The sequence below is a fragment of the Chinchilla lanigera genome, unplaced genomic scaffold (assembly GCF_000276665.1).
Source record: "Chinchilla lanigera isolate Chin_1 unplaced genomic scaffold, ChiLan1.0 scaffold00028, whole genome shotgun sequence".
Classification (NCBI taxonomy): domain Eukaryota; kingdom Metazoa; phylum Chordata; class Mammalia; order Rodentia; family Chinchillidae; genus Chinchilla; species Chinchilla lanigera.
In genome coordinates this window covers 23867482-23884837 of record NW_004955429.1, presented here as the reverse complement: position 1 = coordinate 23884837, position 17356 = coordinate 23867482, and the positions used below count along the sequence as shown (strand labels likewise).

The 17356-nt window shown below is 37.6% G+C and overlaps 2 protein-coding genes across 2 annotated transcripts in view; both read left to right on the top strand.

Annotated features, from left to right (window-relative positions):
- LOC106148813 (translation initiation factor IF-2-like) lies at positions 1–1056 on the top strand (the record flags this gene model as incomplete). The annotated part of the gene is given in 1 exon segment (XM_013515435.1): positions 1–1056. A coding segment is annotated over 1 exon segment (275 nt), but the record flags the coding sequence as incomplete, so codon positions are not given.
- Positions 1–17356, top strand: part of Epc1 (enhancer of polycomb homolog 1 (Drosophila)) — a 91019-nt gene that overhangs the window by 25442 nt on the left and 48221 nt on the right. The gene's annotated exons all lie outside the window — the stretch shown is intronic.

Here is a 17356-nt window from a genome sequence, read left to right as displayed (position 1 = left end):
AGCTTTTGGGCACGGGCCGGGCGTCCGCTTCCCCGCGGACCGGAAACGGGGCGCCGCGCGGCCGCACGTGGAGCCTCGGCGGGCGCGAGGGGCGGCTTAGCTCACGGAAGACGAGACTGCCCCGCGTCTGCTGTAGCTGGCACCTAGGCGTCCGTCCCCAGTGCTCCCGACTCGGAGGGACGTCAGCCACCAACTCTGACTTTCTGTTTTGTCTCCCTTTGATTCTTGAGCACATGTTGCAGGCTTGCAAAGCCCTGCATGTAATTTACTTTTAGAATAAATCTGAGTTGGCTCAGCTTTCTGGTCTCAACTCAGGGGCGAAAGAAATTCAAGTAAATGTGACAGACCTAGATTGTCAAAGAGGGTCCTTACTTAGTTTCATAACTGACCTGAAGTTCAAAGTGAATTTGTTCGTAGAAGTCTTAACATGGAGAAGTCTTAACTGGGTGGGGTTTAGTATTTAAATAACTGCTTACAGTAATAACTGATCGCGGTTGTGGCTCTACCTTATTGTGGAAGTTGGGTTCGGACCCAAAAGTGATAGACTTCCTCTCATTCCCCCAGATCCTTGACAGGATAACTTGATGACTTCTAACCTTAAGGAATTGCATACCTTGGTTTTCAGGTACAGCCAATTTAAGCAGGGTGCAGTGTGTTGACAGTTGAAGGAAGTCAAGGATTCGCGTGGACTGGTGCACTACAGTTTTGTTTTGGAAAATTGTACTGTAATACTTGTATTGGTGCTGTAAGAATTTTTTTAATGTAGAAACTTCTGTAATTTTTTAAAATAAAACTTTTTAAACTGTTTGGGTTTTTTTACCTTTTCAAGTAAAAGAGTTGTGACAGTTGAATGCTCTTTTTGAGAGTAGTGTCTTAAATCTAACTTTACAGATAAACTAAGTGTGTAGTAGAGATTGTTTAGTGCAGAAATGAATTTCAGCACATTACTTATGAGAACAGTGCCTTTTCTTACTTGTATCAACTTAGAGTAGAATGGTACCATTTGTTTATCATTAAGTGATTTGTTTTTAAAAAATTAAAGTACTTGTCACTGCAGAATGTTGTCTTTTGGTTTTATTTTTGTTTCTCTTTATAAGTTTTACGGATCATACTCTCAAGTTGGGTGTTACTTTTCCCTGGAAATTAATTTGTAGTTGTTCTGCAGCCAAGGAAAGGGAAAGCTTTGATTAAAGACAGCACTACAGAACACTTTAGAAATTTAGTTAAGTCTTGCTTCTGTAAGTACTTTGGACGGTCCCAAAAGCTACAATCTGAAATAAAAGCTGAGTTCAACTAATATACCTGTTAAATGCGTATTAAATTTTACAGATAATTTCAGTTCACAGAAGTAATTTTGACATTTATACTGCATGGCTGTCATTAGATCATAGAATAAGGGGGTCCCTTTTTTTGATAAACAAGGGTTATCTTTTTTTCCCTTCAGACTACCATTTTCTGTCATCTACTTAGAATTTTTCATTTCCCAGCTAACCAGAACTATGCATAATCAATAAAGCATAGACCTCAAAAATAGATACTAAACTTAGTAGATTGCAAAGTGCTTGGTATCCAAGCTGCTCTACAAATGTGTGGTTCATGCTGCTCGTGGTGGGTCATATGAGTATAAGGCAATATTGAGAGAAGGATGTTATGGTGTTGAAAATGTATACTAGACATAAAACAATGGAGCTAACCTTGAGTAACTTTTTAATAATTTGTTGAAGCATTTTGTACTTAATAGTTAAACTTGGTTAAGCCTTTTCTTAGATTCCAGTAACCTAGAACCTCAATGTCTTATTTTGGTCATGAAGAATGGAGACAGATTTAGGTGAGGATAGTTTTAATATACCATCTTACTTAGCATTTCATGACCAAAATATATCTGTAGACTTGCAAGGAGAAACATACCTAATGATTATTATGTTTTGTTTCTGTAGTAAACTGGATAAAATCCACAGTCTTACAACACTGAGAAAAAACTGTTAATGTATCCCCATTTAGCCAGTTTGAATAAAAGCTGAACACAGTGGCCTAATTATGCATGCTGCTTAATTTTTAAGAAAAAACCTTAAATAGAAGCCCTCATTCACCACTCTAGTATGGAGGTGAAAAATTTAATTTTAGAATTTATATTTTTTATTACAGGAAGATAGCTAGGAAGATAGCTAGGTTATAACCAGTTGAATGAGTGGGCCATTGATGTTAGAGACTGAATGTTTTGCTGGGGATTTAGCTCAGTGGCACAGTACCTGCCTGGCAGGTGCTAGGTCGTGAGTTCAATTCCCGGTACCGGAAAAAAAAACAAGAGATTGAATGTTTGAATTTATAGGATGTAGGAAACTGCAATTTACCCAAACCATAATGGTTTCTGAAAGCTTTGGTTTTAGTGAATTGAAAATGTAATTTTTTTTAGCTCATAGGGAAATTATCAACTTTATGAGACAAATAAGTCCCTCTGGGCGATAAGAAAAAAGTTTGAGAGAGGGCAGGTGTCCTATTACAAGATTTTATATTCTAATTTCAAATTTGATTATAATTTTATTCATAATCTTAAATGTAGTGATATGCCTTCACATTTAATTGAAGGAGAGTACATTACTAAAGAAATCAAGTTTTCAAAATAAAAGAGTTTTATGTTATAATTCTCTTACAGCAACGTCATTTTAGGATAGATGTTTAAAAGTTGGTTTAATATAGTACTTAGCAAACTGGAGCCACGTGTTTCCATGGTACAGTAGTTTAACTTTGCATTGGGTTGCGTAGAGTGCACATAACCTTTTTATGGGTGGAGACTTAACTTGTAACATGGAATGGCTTAGATGGGATGTTTGATGTATTTGAGAAGTAGGTGATGATACCATGTTGATATTAGTTTGAAACTGTTAGAAGTATGGTCTGGCTACCATAACCCAAACAGCTTGGTTATAGGGTTCTAACTGAACAAAATAGTTTTAAACTCCTGCCTTTTCTCTCCTTCACTGCTGGCCCCATATACAGAGGTATTAAGCCCAAGTACTTTATAAACAGTTTTTTTTATTATTATTATTATTTAAGGGAGGAGATTGGAAATGTTTGCATATTGTTAATATGATAAAAATAGTTAAGTGCTATATTTTTTTTAATTAAAAAAAAGTCTTAAGTCCAGTGTGGTGGCCCATGCCTGTAATAAGTACACTGATGTAAGTAATAGGCTTGAAAGTTTCTTATTTTTTGAAAGAAACAAACTCCTTTTTTTCCCCCCACCAATTAATATTTTAAGCCACGTTTTTCAGCCCTTCTATTTGGACCTGTAAAAATCAGTCCAGGTTTCTCCATCGATATATATGAAACCTCAGTTACAGTAGAAACAAAGTTAAATTATAGTTTGCATTAGAAAGGAATTGAGAATTATTTGGGGTTTTTGTATTAGGTATCAAACAATCCAGATACAATCAAAGCGTTGGGTAGTAATAAAAATACTTCGGTTTTCTACCACATGGAAGGTATTTTTGAGTACAAGTTTCAAATGGCTTAGGAGGATTATGTGGAAATGATTCCCACAACATGCATGTAAACTTCTGCGATGTATTTTTCTAGGGAGAAGGTTCACACTTGGTATCAATTTCTCATAGTATTGGTAATAGACCAGGACAGTTCATGTTGAAGGTAGCTGTCCTAGAAATTTCAAACAGAGGCATTATGGTTTTGTCTCAATATGGCACTATTAAAAAGTTAATAGTAGAAGTAAAATAATTGAAATTTTAAAGGATATAGGCAACCCAGGAAGGAAATTACTGAACTACATAAAATGGAGCTCTTGAAAACTTACATGCCTGAGTACCTAAATATTAGTGTAAACTTTTGTATTATATACTTTGATACTTAAAGTTGTAGATTACTTTATATTTCACTTTCTCAAAATAGTAACAACTGATGGGCTTAGGTATTTAAATGTGTATCCTGGGTGCTTCATCAGCAGTGGAATTTTTTACTAAGTTACATTTTCTTTTGGTCAATAGGGCTTAATAAAAAAGTACATCTAAATATATAGTAAACAAAGGGAAAAGGCTGCACTTGAAGGCTTGTTCAGTCTGTGGGCGGGATTAAATATTAAACCTATCACTCCTAATATTTTATTTAAAGTGGGTGCAGATTTGAGTTTTCTATTCCGTTCTACTGTGTCATGATATTTAGTGAAAGTGACAAACTTTTAACTGCCTAGCAGTTAAGCTTTTGGAACATTAAAATGTGTGTGTTTGTTTTTTTTTCTTCCGGTACCGGGAATCGAACTCACCACGTCGTGCTTGCCAGGCAGCGGTACCGGGAATCGAACTCACCGCGTCGTGCTTGCCAGGCAGGCGCTGTGCCGCTGAGCTAAATCCCCAGGCCCTGGGACGTTAAAATGTGACGTTTATATAATAACTTTCTAGTAAGACTAGCCAACCTATGAGGAAATTAGAAAAGGATTCAACGATTTAAACAACTTGATAGAACTGCATTCAATGTCACTTGATGTGCTATGTCCAGCATGTTTATAAATTGTAGGAAAATCTTAAGGCTTGTAATTACAGTGACTTTGAGCTTTTACACGATTGTAAACATTATGAACACCCAGCAGGTTCATCCACTGTCTCCACTGTAGGTAGAACAACAAAACAAGACAAAACTTGCTGACCTTAACAAATCTGTGACACTGTCTACATTGTAGCTTTTATGAAATCAGCTGTTTGAAAAATAGAATAAAAGTTACCTTTAAAAAGTTAGGGTCAGCTTTGAATATACATTATGAGGACTTGCTGAGTTTTGCAACAAATTATTAGAGCAAGTCATTTTGATTGAATGTACCTTAGTATTAGAAGGTACTGACTGCATAAGTAGGATCTGATCTTACAGTGACTCAAGGGGCAAAGATAACTCAAGGTTTAAAATGTCTTGTGGATGCCTTAATGTCAGTTCTAATCTTCATTGGGATGAGCTGTTTGGCAGTTTAGACTCTCAAGTGCTGTTGTATCTCCTCTGACAAAAAGTACCGTTCACTAAATGAACTTTTGTCTCCAAATATTACTAGTTTTCTGACCTACCTTTAAGGTAAGTTTGAGGGTTGAATAAGGCAGTAATATATGTGTAAAAATGATGCATAGATGATTTTACTGTTACCAAAGACAAGTTGAAGTTTTATAAGGATTTTTTTATTGGTGCTGAAAAACGAGTTAACATTTGTGTCATCCCTTGGGATTGCCTGTCAGAAAAGTGCTAAATGTGCTCTCCCTCCTTCAAGAGCTGTAGGATGTAGTTATAAAAAACTGCCTTTAAATTTAGGTAATTACTAGTTGAGAAAAGCAACACGGGGAGTTACTAGACTAAGTCTTAGTCCAGCCTCTGATCTACATTGGTGAACCTGTGTGCTCTTACGGAGGTCTTCTTGGCGATAAAATGAAGTGATCCCGTGGTAGTTTCCTACCATAATGAACTGTGTGCCCAGTATAATTAAGTCTGTTTCCAAAGTATTTCTGGTGCTTATCTAATAGTCATTAAATTTTGAACTGGTGACTTCATTTGCATATTATATAAGCCTAGCTTAAAGAAGTAAAGGTAGTCAGCGTGTGTGGATACAGTAACTGGTTCCTGTTTAGTCTCAAAAGCTCAAGTTCTAAAGCCAGGCTATGCAGAATTTAAGGCAGTAGCAAGTAGAGATATTCGAGGTGGAGACTCATTGTGCAAAGACTGAGAGAATACAGACATCTATTTTTATTCACTTTTGTAGCAAATGTTTATTGCTTAATTGCTGTGGGCCAGGTACTATTCTAAGCCCTGTTGATACCACGATGAATAAACCAGGATTGTTTCATGATCTCACATTCTAGACTCTGGGCTCCTATGGAGTCAGAAATTTTTCTCTGTTTTGTTTACTGATGTGTTTTCTGTGCCTGAAATAGTGCCTGACGTAGTAGTGTTCAGTTATCTGTTTAAGTGCTGAATTTTTGTAAGAGAGTACAAAGAACCAAAAAGAACTGTACTAGAGTAAAAGTACAATGTGGCTCTTTGGTGGCAGCAGAACAACAAATAAATAATTCAGTTAGGAGGAGGAGGATGGTTTTGTTTGCATAGGTGGTGGTCCAGGAACATTTGACTTGAGACTTACATAGGAAGAATGAGTGAGGCTGTGAAGATGTGGGTGAAAGGCATTCCAGGCTAAGAAGAGCCTGAGGTAGGAACAGAGGTGGCCAGTATGACTAGAGCAGAGGGATGGTTATTTTATGGGAACTCACAGGTAATCAGGGGATCCAGATCAGGTATGGTATTGCAGGCTACCATAAGAAAGTTCGGATTGGTTTGAAATGAAGTCAGCCATTGGTTTCAGCAAGCAGAAATGACATGATCTGGCTTTTTTTTCCAAGATCATTCTATCAGATAGGGAATGAATCCTGTTGGATAAGAGTTAATGGGACTTTAAGAAGGGTGGAAGTAATGGGAATGAAGAGAAATGGGTGACAGATACATTTTGAAGATAGAACCAACAGCACTTGGTGATGGGCTTTTTTATTTAAAGCTGTGACTTGGGGGTCAGGTGAAGGTGGAACTATGAGGTAGGGAGAAAGTGAGGAATAAAAGTGCCTCAAGAAGGAAGGACATTTGCTAGCTGTGTCCACTCAGAAGAATATAGGAAAGTGATTAATTTGATTAGATGTGTACCATCGGCTTGTTTTGGAGTAAGGGTGGAGTTGAGTTGGCATAAAAGAAGTAAGGTGAAAGGAATGGGGTATAAGAGTTACAGTTACCTCTTTGGAATAGCACTGCTGTAAAAGGGAGTGGAAAAGTTAGTGCAGAAGCTGGAAAGAGGATCTGTGAGATGGACAAATGCATATATTAGTTACAAAGTTCAAGCAGAGACAAAAAAAGGAAAGGAAACTAAACTGCAGATCGTTCCAGTTCATTACCTTGGGAATATCCTGATTGCAGCGCAGGGAGGGGAGATCCCAAGCAGAGCCTGGCAGCTCCTTAAGTTGAGGAGGTAGGATTCAGAGTTGGGGAAGCCACAGTGACTTGCAGGCAGAGCACCAGTGCTGCAAAGAAGGAACCCAAAGGGCCCCCTTGAGTTGATCTGAACCTGTGAGGAAGCTTCCAAGTATGGGAGAAAAGCAGCTGGGAGGAAGGAGGAGGAATAGTTCTGGAAGTGTTGCACTTCTGCTGGCCAGAATGGAAAGGCCTTTTAATGCACAGGATGTCAGGCGGAGTCCTCAGCAGAATTACTATCGTAGCAGTAGGGCCAAAGTAGTTCTAGACTTTCCCTGACAAAGCTTGAACAGTAGGCTCAAAAGAATCAATCTAAATTTCAAGCAACTTACATCTCAACAAAAACTAAGAATATTTGAAGGAGTACTAAAAAGGTTGTACAACATAAAACTGAGTGATTGGCATCTGGTCAAAATTACAAGGCATACAAAGAAACAAAAATATGACGAATAACTAGAGAGAAAAATCAACAAAAAGTAAAAACAGAACTAACCCAGGTAATAGACTTGGTGGGTAAGAATGTTAGAAAAATTAAAAAGAAGTTATTAGAACTAGTATAATAGAAGGGTTCCATTTAAAAGGGTGAAATCATCCCATCCCCTCTCTAGTGTCAAGGACTTTGTTCCTAATAGCTGTTTTGTGCCTGTCCTGGATCAGTTTTTTGGAGGGATTGGCTAAGGAGAGAACACTTTTCCTCTTTAAGGAAGGCGGCTATATGAGAAAAATGCATGACTGTTGCGAGAATACAGATAATCATCTAATGAGAGAATGATGTAGTTTACCTTATGATTCCATTTCTGTATGAGATATGAGGTCAGGTCATCACCTGAGTGAGGAGGAACTTTAAGGTGAAGGTAGGAATGGGAAAGCTGATCTGTTAAAAAAAATGAAATAGGATTGATGGACTTTCTGAGGGCACAATATTTGTGATCATTTTCAACTGAGATCAGTTAGCTCATTTGTGCAGTTGAGTGGAACTCAAGCATTCAACTTGATTTCCAGCACAAAACAGGTAGATAGTATGGTTTAAGGGTTGAGGTTTTCCCAGTAAGTACAAAGGAGGCAGAGAGAGATGAAGAAATCACAGTATTTTGTGAGATAGATTCAAAACCAGGGAAGGGAAAGAGTTCATGGAGCTGATGAATAGTGGAAAACTGTGTAACACTTACTGAAATCATTTGTTAGAGTCGGAGTGATTGAATAGGTGAATTAAGGCAGGTAGGTGGTTAAAAAGTGGGATACTTGAACTTAGATTTCAGAGATGGTGCAAGATCTAGAGTATAACCACGGGAGTGGTGGAAGAAGTGGAGCAGATTAATAGATAGTAAATGTGGGTGTACAGGTCATGGTATTATGATTATCTCTATAGATATTTAAGAATGATACCAGAAGGTGTGATATTTGAGGAGATAGTGAACTCTTGTAACTGAGCAGGACAACTTTGGAGATAAAGTGATTATATGAGCTTCCAAGAGGATTGGTTTTTTGTTTGTTTTGAGACAGCCTTTTGCTATGTAGTTCAGGCTGGGGTTAGACTCACTGTGTAGCGCAGATCCTCCTGCCTCAGTGCTGAGATCCTCCTTAGTGCTGAGATTATAGGTGTATGCCACCATGCCTGGTAGGTTGTGTTGTCTTTGAAAGCACAACAAAGAAGAAATGGTATACAACTGGTAGTGGGAAGTAAGGAAGATAAATGCTTAACCGATCTATAAATATATAGGATATAGGAAAGTAAACAGCTATAGGGAACACTGCTTATGGGAGATAGTGCCAGGTTTCAATTAGAACAAGATGATGAAGGAACATTGTTATGTACTTAGGTAGGTGAAAAAAAAAATTGCGAACATTGCTGGACATGGTGGCACATACCTGCAATCCCAGCACTCAGGGAAGGCTTGAGGCAGGAGGATTACCACAAGTGTGAGGACAGCCTGGCCTGCGTATTGAGTTCAAGGCCCGCTGAACTCTACACAGCAAGACTTTGTCTCAAAAAAAAAATTTTTTTTTTGAGAATGTGAGGAAGAGTGAATGGCTGGGTCAGATTAGAAAATGTTCAGATGAAATAGATGATAAAGGCTAGTGTGATCTTGCATAGATAAGGAAAAATGATGGGATTTATCTAGGCAATCTCAAATGAGTAAACAGTTGAAGATACCTTCTTGGGAGTATGTTAGGGACCATTCTGAACCTAGAGATAGTGTGATAGTTTGAAGGAAGAGTAGTTCTACTGGGTAGAAACTGATGCCCCTTTGAACTTCAAGAACTACCTATCATTTCTGCTGCACAGTTGTATAAATACCTTTATAATGAAAAATTTTTATCCTGCACACTTTTTCAGTGCTCAGAAAATGAACCTTTAAAGATTGTTATTAGAAAATCTTAAAGTTCTCCTTTATGGTAGTTTTCAGAGGGCACTCTCTTCTACCACCCTAGAGACATTCTGGAAGGGCACTTTTGATATTAAAGTGATTAGGGGGTGCTGTTGGCAGTTAAGCAGAGAGAGTCTAGAATAATATAAATCACATCATGCAAAAAACACCCACTCCCCTCAAAAAAAGGGAAGAATTCCTAGTGTGACTGTTGACTATCCCCCTAGAATATTGCAGGAGCAAATAACCATGTATGAGTTATCTGTGTCTGGCACCTAATACCATTTTGCATATTGGCATAATTTTCCAGGAATGCAACTAATATATAAAGGAGAATTGTACTTTTTCATTGAGAACGTTCATAAGAGGTCCCACTTCAACATCAGCATGATTTGTGGTATTTTATTTCATGTGGTTCCTCATTTATTTGGCTTTTTTCAGACAGGGTCTTGCTCTTTGTCACTCAGGCTGACCTAAACTCACTGTGTGTAACCCAGGTTGGCCTTGAGCTCATAATGATCTTTCTGCCTCAGTCTCCTGAGTGCTGGGATTACAGGTGTGCACCATCAGGTGTGGCCATTTGTGGTATTTGAGTCAACAAAAGTCCACATCTGTACTGTCGGCTTTTGTAGCTGTTACATTCACAGCAGTTCTCAGCAGTCATGAGCATCTGTGATTACTTCATTTTTGTCTTCCTGGGTAGACATTTCCCAGTTCAGATATTATAAATTCCTTCTCTTGCTAATTTATTTTATAATTAGGTCTTTGGATTATTTGAACATGTATAATTAGAATAATGAAGGAGTTTGGAAAGAAAGTAGGGTTGAGAGTAGCTACTCCACTCCAGACTTTCAAAACTTAGTATGGATTAGGGCTGTTAAAATTGTGGTTGTGGTATTTAACTTAAATTTCTTTAAGCATGGTATCTTACATGTTGTAAGTGCTTGGACCTTTTTAACTTTTTGTGTTTAGTCTTTTGGTGATAAAATTGTGTTTTAAGTAGGTTAAAAATTTCAACCAGTTTCCATCTTAACATGATACTAGTTAGCTGTGGAATGTTTTAATACTGAGTCACACTGATTTTTATACATATTTAGTTTATGATTTAATGTGAGATTAAAAAATATCCGAAAGCATGGCCCTATATAGACAGGAAAGTTAGTTCAAATAGATTATTTCCTTAAATAAATGTTCAGTTTCCCAAGGGGTGCCTACTATGTGTAAACTGTTTTTTAAAGAATTTGTTAGCTACACCTTTTAACAAGTTTTGTATATTTTAGTCCTTTTTGACAAAGTGCTGACGGCTGTTCTGTCATTTAAGTCTAAGATTTCCTATTCATAAGTTAGAATGCCTTCTTACTCAAGAAGGTTTATAATTGCTTCTTCACAAGTGTCCCTACTTTTAGTTGGCAAAGCTGTGCCCCCTCAGTTTTCACAATAATCTTTCTGATATGTGTTTGGTTATTACTTTCATGTATAAAATTCCTTAAAATTTTTCTTTGTTTTTTATAGAATAAAATGCAAAAACTCCCTGATAGATTTTACTGGGCTCTATCTACCAGGCCTGTCTCCATTTTCAGTCTTCTTTCTTTAACTCTACATTCGCTATTTCTTGCTATATGATAAATTTAATGTGTGCCTTAAACCAGTGGTGATAAACTTTTTAGAGCTTTGAGTGACACAAACACCTCACTACAGCACACATGCCATACGTTCACCACCACTGTATTAAACCAACACTTATTATTTCACAGTTTTGAGGACTGGGAATCTAGGAGTGACTCACCTTGGTGATACTGGCCGAGTCTTTCTGTGTCACAGTATAGCCCTTAACTAGAATTATAGCCTTCTAAAGGCTTGAGTGTGTCTGGAGAATTCACTTACAAGTTCATCCATATAAGTTCATTGACAAGGTTGTTAGCAAGCCTTAATTCCTTGCTGATTAAAGTTCTCCACTAATACATATGTTTCTTTAGCAGCTAGTTCAGTGTCCTTACAACAAGGCAGCTTCCCTAGGATCAGTGATTAGGGCGGGGGCGGGGGCAGGGGCATGGGAGGTGTGTGTCTTGAGTGTTAGGACCAAGAGGGAGAGCTCATTGGAGGTTTCTGGCCCCTAAAGATTCACATCTTTCTTACAATGCAGATTTACCTCCCTCCAAAATCTTCTCAGATGTCTTCTCACTACATTATCAGCTCAAAGCCCAGAATCTCATCTGAATCAAGTTCAAGTACAATTGAAGCTTCTGAGATCTAGTTCCTTAATTGTTTTTCACACAAGCTGAATTAAGTACAGTTTCTCTTGATCAGTGAAGCTAAATAGATATGTTGTCAGCTGTACATATACAATATTGGTTCATACTTACAGACTGATAAAACTTGTATTGAAGGAGAGTGTTGATGAGGGTGGCAGGCCCAAGGGTATTTCTGCTCCATAGTAATTCCGAGATCAGGTCCAGCCATATCAAAAGTTTCTTGGCTGAATTTCAAATTTCTAGTTATATGTCATCCATGGCTCTTAGCTTTGCTCTTTGGGCATTTGGTTCTGATTTACCCTTTTTCGTGAAAGGTAAAATATGTATGTAACCAAGCACTTAGTTTGCCTCCTGTCAGTTTTTGGGTCTCTGAAGAGCTCCCTTTTCACCCCTCAATACTGGGAATTGAACTTAGAGCCTTTGCACTGAGTTACATCCCCCCAGCCCTTTTTAATTTGAAACAGAGTCTCACTAAATTTCCCAAGCTGGGCTTGAAGTTGTAATTTTCCTACCTCAGCTCGCAGAGTGCTAGAATTACAGATATATGCTACCACACCCAGCTTTCCTCTTTTCATTTTCAACTAACTTGTTTCATTCCAATAAAGTGAATAATGTTTCTACAAAAATAATTCTTTTCAAAACTTTGAGTCATCTGTGAATTTTTTGAGCTCTGCTCATTAAACCATATACATGAAATTCTTTGAGGTCAGCCCTTCAACTCCCCTGAGCTGCTGCTGAGACAACACTTTTAATCTTCCCCCGAAGCCCTGTTACTTTGTTTAATCTGTGAAGCAGATTGACCTCTTTAGCAGGCCTTTTGCCCAGTGAAGTAGTACTCTGTAGCACCATCTTTGATCTTTCTTAGATCTTAAAAGATTTTATAGTACTTCACAGCTTCATTTTTGGACCATGTTTTTCTGGCAGTGTCTTGGATTTGATCTTAGCTCAGAATGCATTTCTACATTGTAGCATTGTTTTTAATCTTACAGACACTGTAATTTTCCCAAACCATCAAGTAAGTCCTGGCTCCGCTTGAGAACTCTTGACTTAATTTCATTTAAACTATGTACAGCAAAAAAAAAAAAAAAAAAAAAAAAAAAAAAAAAACAAGCAGCACTTAAACTCTGATTGAAAAATCTTAATTCAGTCATCCAGTTCATTAGGTAAAGTTTCAACTTTTCACAAAACCTAGGATGACAGTAATATTAAACTTTCTGCTCTTTCTTAAAGGGGATAGGTAAACCTTCAGGTTTCTGGTAGTATCTGCATCACTAATCTGCCCACACCTGCTACCTATGACATACTAGGTAGGAGGCTTTGTTAACAGTTTCTAAACTAGTGGACTATTCTGAAAGTCCATGGCCTGCTCCCATAACCATTGTGATACTACATTTTTTGTGGTTTTGTTTTGTTTTGTTTTGTTATAGCATTGTCAGCCCAGTGCCAACAGGTGTGTTAGTTACCGAAACAACATCATCTATATAAACAGTTTCTGAGGATAAAGAATCTAGGAGCAGCTTTCCTGGATTGGTGTGGCTCAGGTTCATAAAAGCTGTTAGGGTTGCCAACCCTGCCTACAGATACAGCTCTTTCAGACTCCCTCATACTATTGACTGGAGGCTCTGTTCCTCATCTCACAGGCCTTTCCATTGGCTAACCTGCCTGTCCTCAAAATATCACATCTGTTGCCTGGAGCAAGTGATGGCAACAGAGAGTCAAGAGTGTATCCAAGGCAAAAGCTGCAGTCTTTTGTCATCTAATCTTAGAAGTGATGTGCAGTTGCTTCTACCTTATGCTATTAGTTGTACAGACAAATGATGGTATTGTGTGGAAGGGAGCTGGCCTGTGGGTCTGAATACCAAGAGGCAAGTATCTCTGGTACCATCTTGAGGGCTAGCTAAAACAAATCAGTGTTAGTCCTTTCCCTAAGTTTAAAAAGATTTTATATGAATCATAATGGAGAAGCTAAAGAGCTACATAGGCTAGCAAGAGTTTGAAATATCCTAAATAAAAACTCCAGTGTAATGGTGTGTTAAGTTTTTTAGATGTTTCGAATGTTAATATCTCTCTTGCCACTTCCCTAATTCAAGGTCCAGTAGTATTGTCTCTTGCCTAGGTTCATCACTAGTCTCCCAAAAATTAAAGACTACATTCCTTCTTCCCTGGTATTCTTTTCTGCTCTCCTCTCCCCTTCCCTCCCCTCCCCTCCCCTCCTTCCTTTTCTTTTTTTTTGAGATGGGGTTTTGCTGTGTAGTTCAGAGAAGTGGCCTAGACTCACTGTGTAGCCCATGCTGACCTTGAACTCCCAGCAATCCCCCTGCCTCAGCCTCTTGAGTGCTGGGATTACAGGCCTGCACCACCACAGCCAGCTCTCCTCAGTATTCTTTTTCTTTTTTCTCCCCAGTATTCTTAACACAGCCAATAATCTTTTGAAAACAGAAATCTCACTGTATCACACCTGCTAAAAACTTGTTCCCATTGTTTTTAAGGTGGCTTACATACTGGGTTTTATATGATCTAGCCCCTACCTCTTTTTAGCTCCTCCAAACTTTCAAGTTCCTTTCTATTACAGGGTGATTTCCAAGTATCCCCATCTGTTAAAACATTTCTCTGTGGGTTAGTTCAGTAATCTTCCACTGATCCTTCAGATTCCAGCTTAAGGTCACTTCCTTAGTTGTCCACTCATTTTAACATGACCGTTACAGGCTCTCACAGTCACATCTTTAGTGGCAGTTACTGTTGTAAACTTCCACTGTATTTAAGTGGTTATTTGAATATGCTTTTATTGCAGGATGTAAGTTTACATCATTTGTTAAATGCTTTGGTCAGAATTCAGCCAAAACAAGTAACATAGCTCCACCTAACCATAGTGGGAGCAGCAGGTAACAATCTGACCATAGGACTTGAAGGCAGAAACAGAAATACTTGGCAAATGGTACTAGTGACAAATCTGACCTTCTGGTCAACCAGTTTTGACTTACTGATCTTCCACTAACGAAATATACTCATCTCCTCCCCAGTAAAACCAGCTGAAAAGTCTCAGTTAATGACACCATCAAACCTGAAATTAGGATTTCCAAGTGATGTACCTTATTCTCCATATCAAGTTTGGATGTGTTTCCTCTTGATCTGGAGAACTATGACAAAAATGTTATCTGCAGCCCTCTCCTCAGTATGGTACATTGGATTAACAGGGGCAAGATAATCACAATGAACACTCCTGTTTGGACTAAAGAAGTTAGAAACACTGGGGTTCCTATCATAATCCATGCAAAATACATCATCAGGCCAACTTGAGGACACCCTTAAGGAGGGGTATGGGGGATGTTCTTGTTTGCCCGCCATTGCCCAGCTTTTCAGTCCATTGTTTTCTTTCCTCCATTGTTGACACAGATATATAGAAGGCTATTCCTTTTCTACATCTACCTTAGTTTCATCTGAAGTAGGCTTGCAAAATATACCCTCTTTGGGAGCCAAAATACTTCACAGTCTGCTTCCTATCTATAGAAAGTTGGAGACCTAAGTCATACCTTTGTATCAGTTGGATTTTTAAATCCAGGCTCTCAGTGATTGTTTGGTTTGTTGGCCAGCACAATTTCATAAGCTTCTAATGTGTTTCCATTCAGTCCGGTCTGCCAGTATTTTTCACTACATGTCTACTATGAATCCTTTGGTGTTGTCATTGTGTTTGCTTGTCTCTCTCTTCTTGTAATAGTAAACACAGAACAACCAGTGTGCTATTTTAACATTATTTTTTAACCTCCTTCCTTAGAGCTACAGATTTATTAAATACATCATCTGCTTTTCAAGTTTTCATAACCGACTTTTACCAATTTATAGTGAATGATCCAGATTAACATCCAAACTTCTGAGCAGTTCCTTCTTGGCCTTCAAGCCAATGCTATACAGTGTATTATAAGGTTTTATTTGTCTTCTGTTATAACAGTATCCCACTCATGAGTATCAATTTGTATTTATTAGGATCAGCAACATTATGCTATAATAGCCACAAAGTCTTAGTGGCATGTAATACCACAAGTTTATTTCTTGTTGATACAACCTTTTTTGGATTATTATAAGTTGGCTAGGGAACCAGGATGATATAATAGCATCTCCAACATGACAGGTATAAAGTGTTAGAAAAATTTCACATCTTTTACTATCAGTTAAATACTGTGGTGCAGATACAATGTCGGTCAGTTTGGCTTTTATAAGTCATAGAACAGTATTAGTTTTCTACTCCCCAGCACCACAGCAGGACCAGAAAGTGCAGCTGTCCTCCAAATACTTGATGAGTAACACTTTTGAATATTCATCTTGGTGTATTGGTGCAGGAAAGTTGAGATCTCGTGGATTTTATCCTGCTTGCATTTTTGGCCATGGTACTGTCCTTTTGTTTTTAGAGAACTTCTAAAGAGATTAGAGGTGTAGCATAACTGTGCCATGTTTTACCTGTTAAGGTTTTTAATCTGTTTTCCCCATGTTCAAAAGTAAGTTTTGTATTCTGACCATCCCTTATTGCTACAGTAAAAGGCATTCTGTAGTTGATGTCATGAGACTGAAATAAACTTCTGATTAAGTGCAGTTGTTGTAATGCTAGCCATCTACCACTATTTACTATGAAAAGTTAATTTACTCTTATAGAGCTTTAAATAAAAGAATTACCATTAATGTCAAGTTGACTTCTTTGAAATAAGATTCTGATTACTTCTTCTCTTGTTTAGATAGAGAAGAATCAGCCTTTCTTTCTGGCCCAGTTTAATACAACTCCTAAGATGATCCATACTCAGCATGATTTTTTAATATTTTTGTGAGAAAGTTGTCTTAAATATCATTTAGAAACTTTATTTATTTATTTGAAGTATCTCATCTCTTTGCTGTGAAGTAAGGGAAAGAATTTTTTGGGGGGAAATAATTTTTATAAGAGCTATATAAACCTAAGAACCTATGCAAGAAGTATAATTGCTCTCTTATGAGCAAAGGATGTTAATACCAACTAAAAATACAGTGATCTAAATATATTAGGATTAGTCCTGAAAGTACTGTAGCCATGATGGAGAACCTTCTGGAGCTTTCATTGGGTAGAGACAGCCTGCGGGGCACGGATGCCATAGGTGCATTGCCACTGTAGTATAGGTATGCTCAAGTTTGGCAACTGTTCGCTCTTTTGTTCCCAAATTAATGTTACACAGTTTTCTCTTGTATCCATGGGAAACAAGTTACCAGATTTATTTCAGATAGCGTTCTGTTAAAAAATATTTCTTTGAGTTATCTCATATACACCATGGGATGAAGTGTGTGGTATGTAGTATAAATAATACTTAAAATTAATTATTGGCATACTTTGCTTGGTCAGGAAAAAGCTATGTCTTTGTGACACTGATTTTATTTTTCTTTTGTGTCTTTTATTCTTCTTTTGAAATGTATAGAGACTTCATTCTCTTGTAAAAGCTGAAGTGACTGGTCATTATAGTGAGGTGCCTGTATTTATCATATAAAATCCTTAAATTCTTCAGCAGGATTTGATAATCTACAGAGGTTAAACATTTTAAGTAACAGCCTGCCAAAAAAGGCAAATAGAAGTTTAAAATCTTTTTTAAGACTGGTAGAATAAAGGCTATCTTAAGGAAACAGGATAAATTTGGAGTTAGTCTTCTCTTTTTTGATCCATGTATAATTACAATAAAACTATATTTTTACTTTTGGCCATTATTTATTATAATTTGTTAAAATAATAAATTC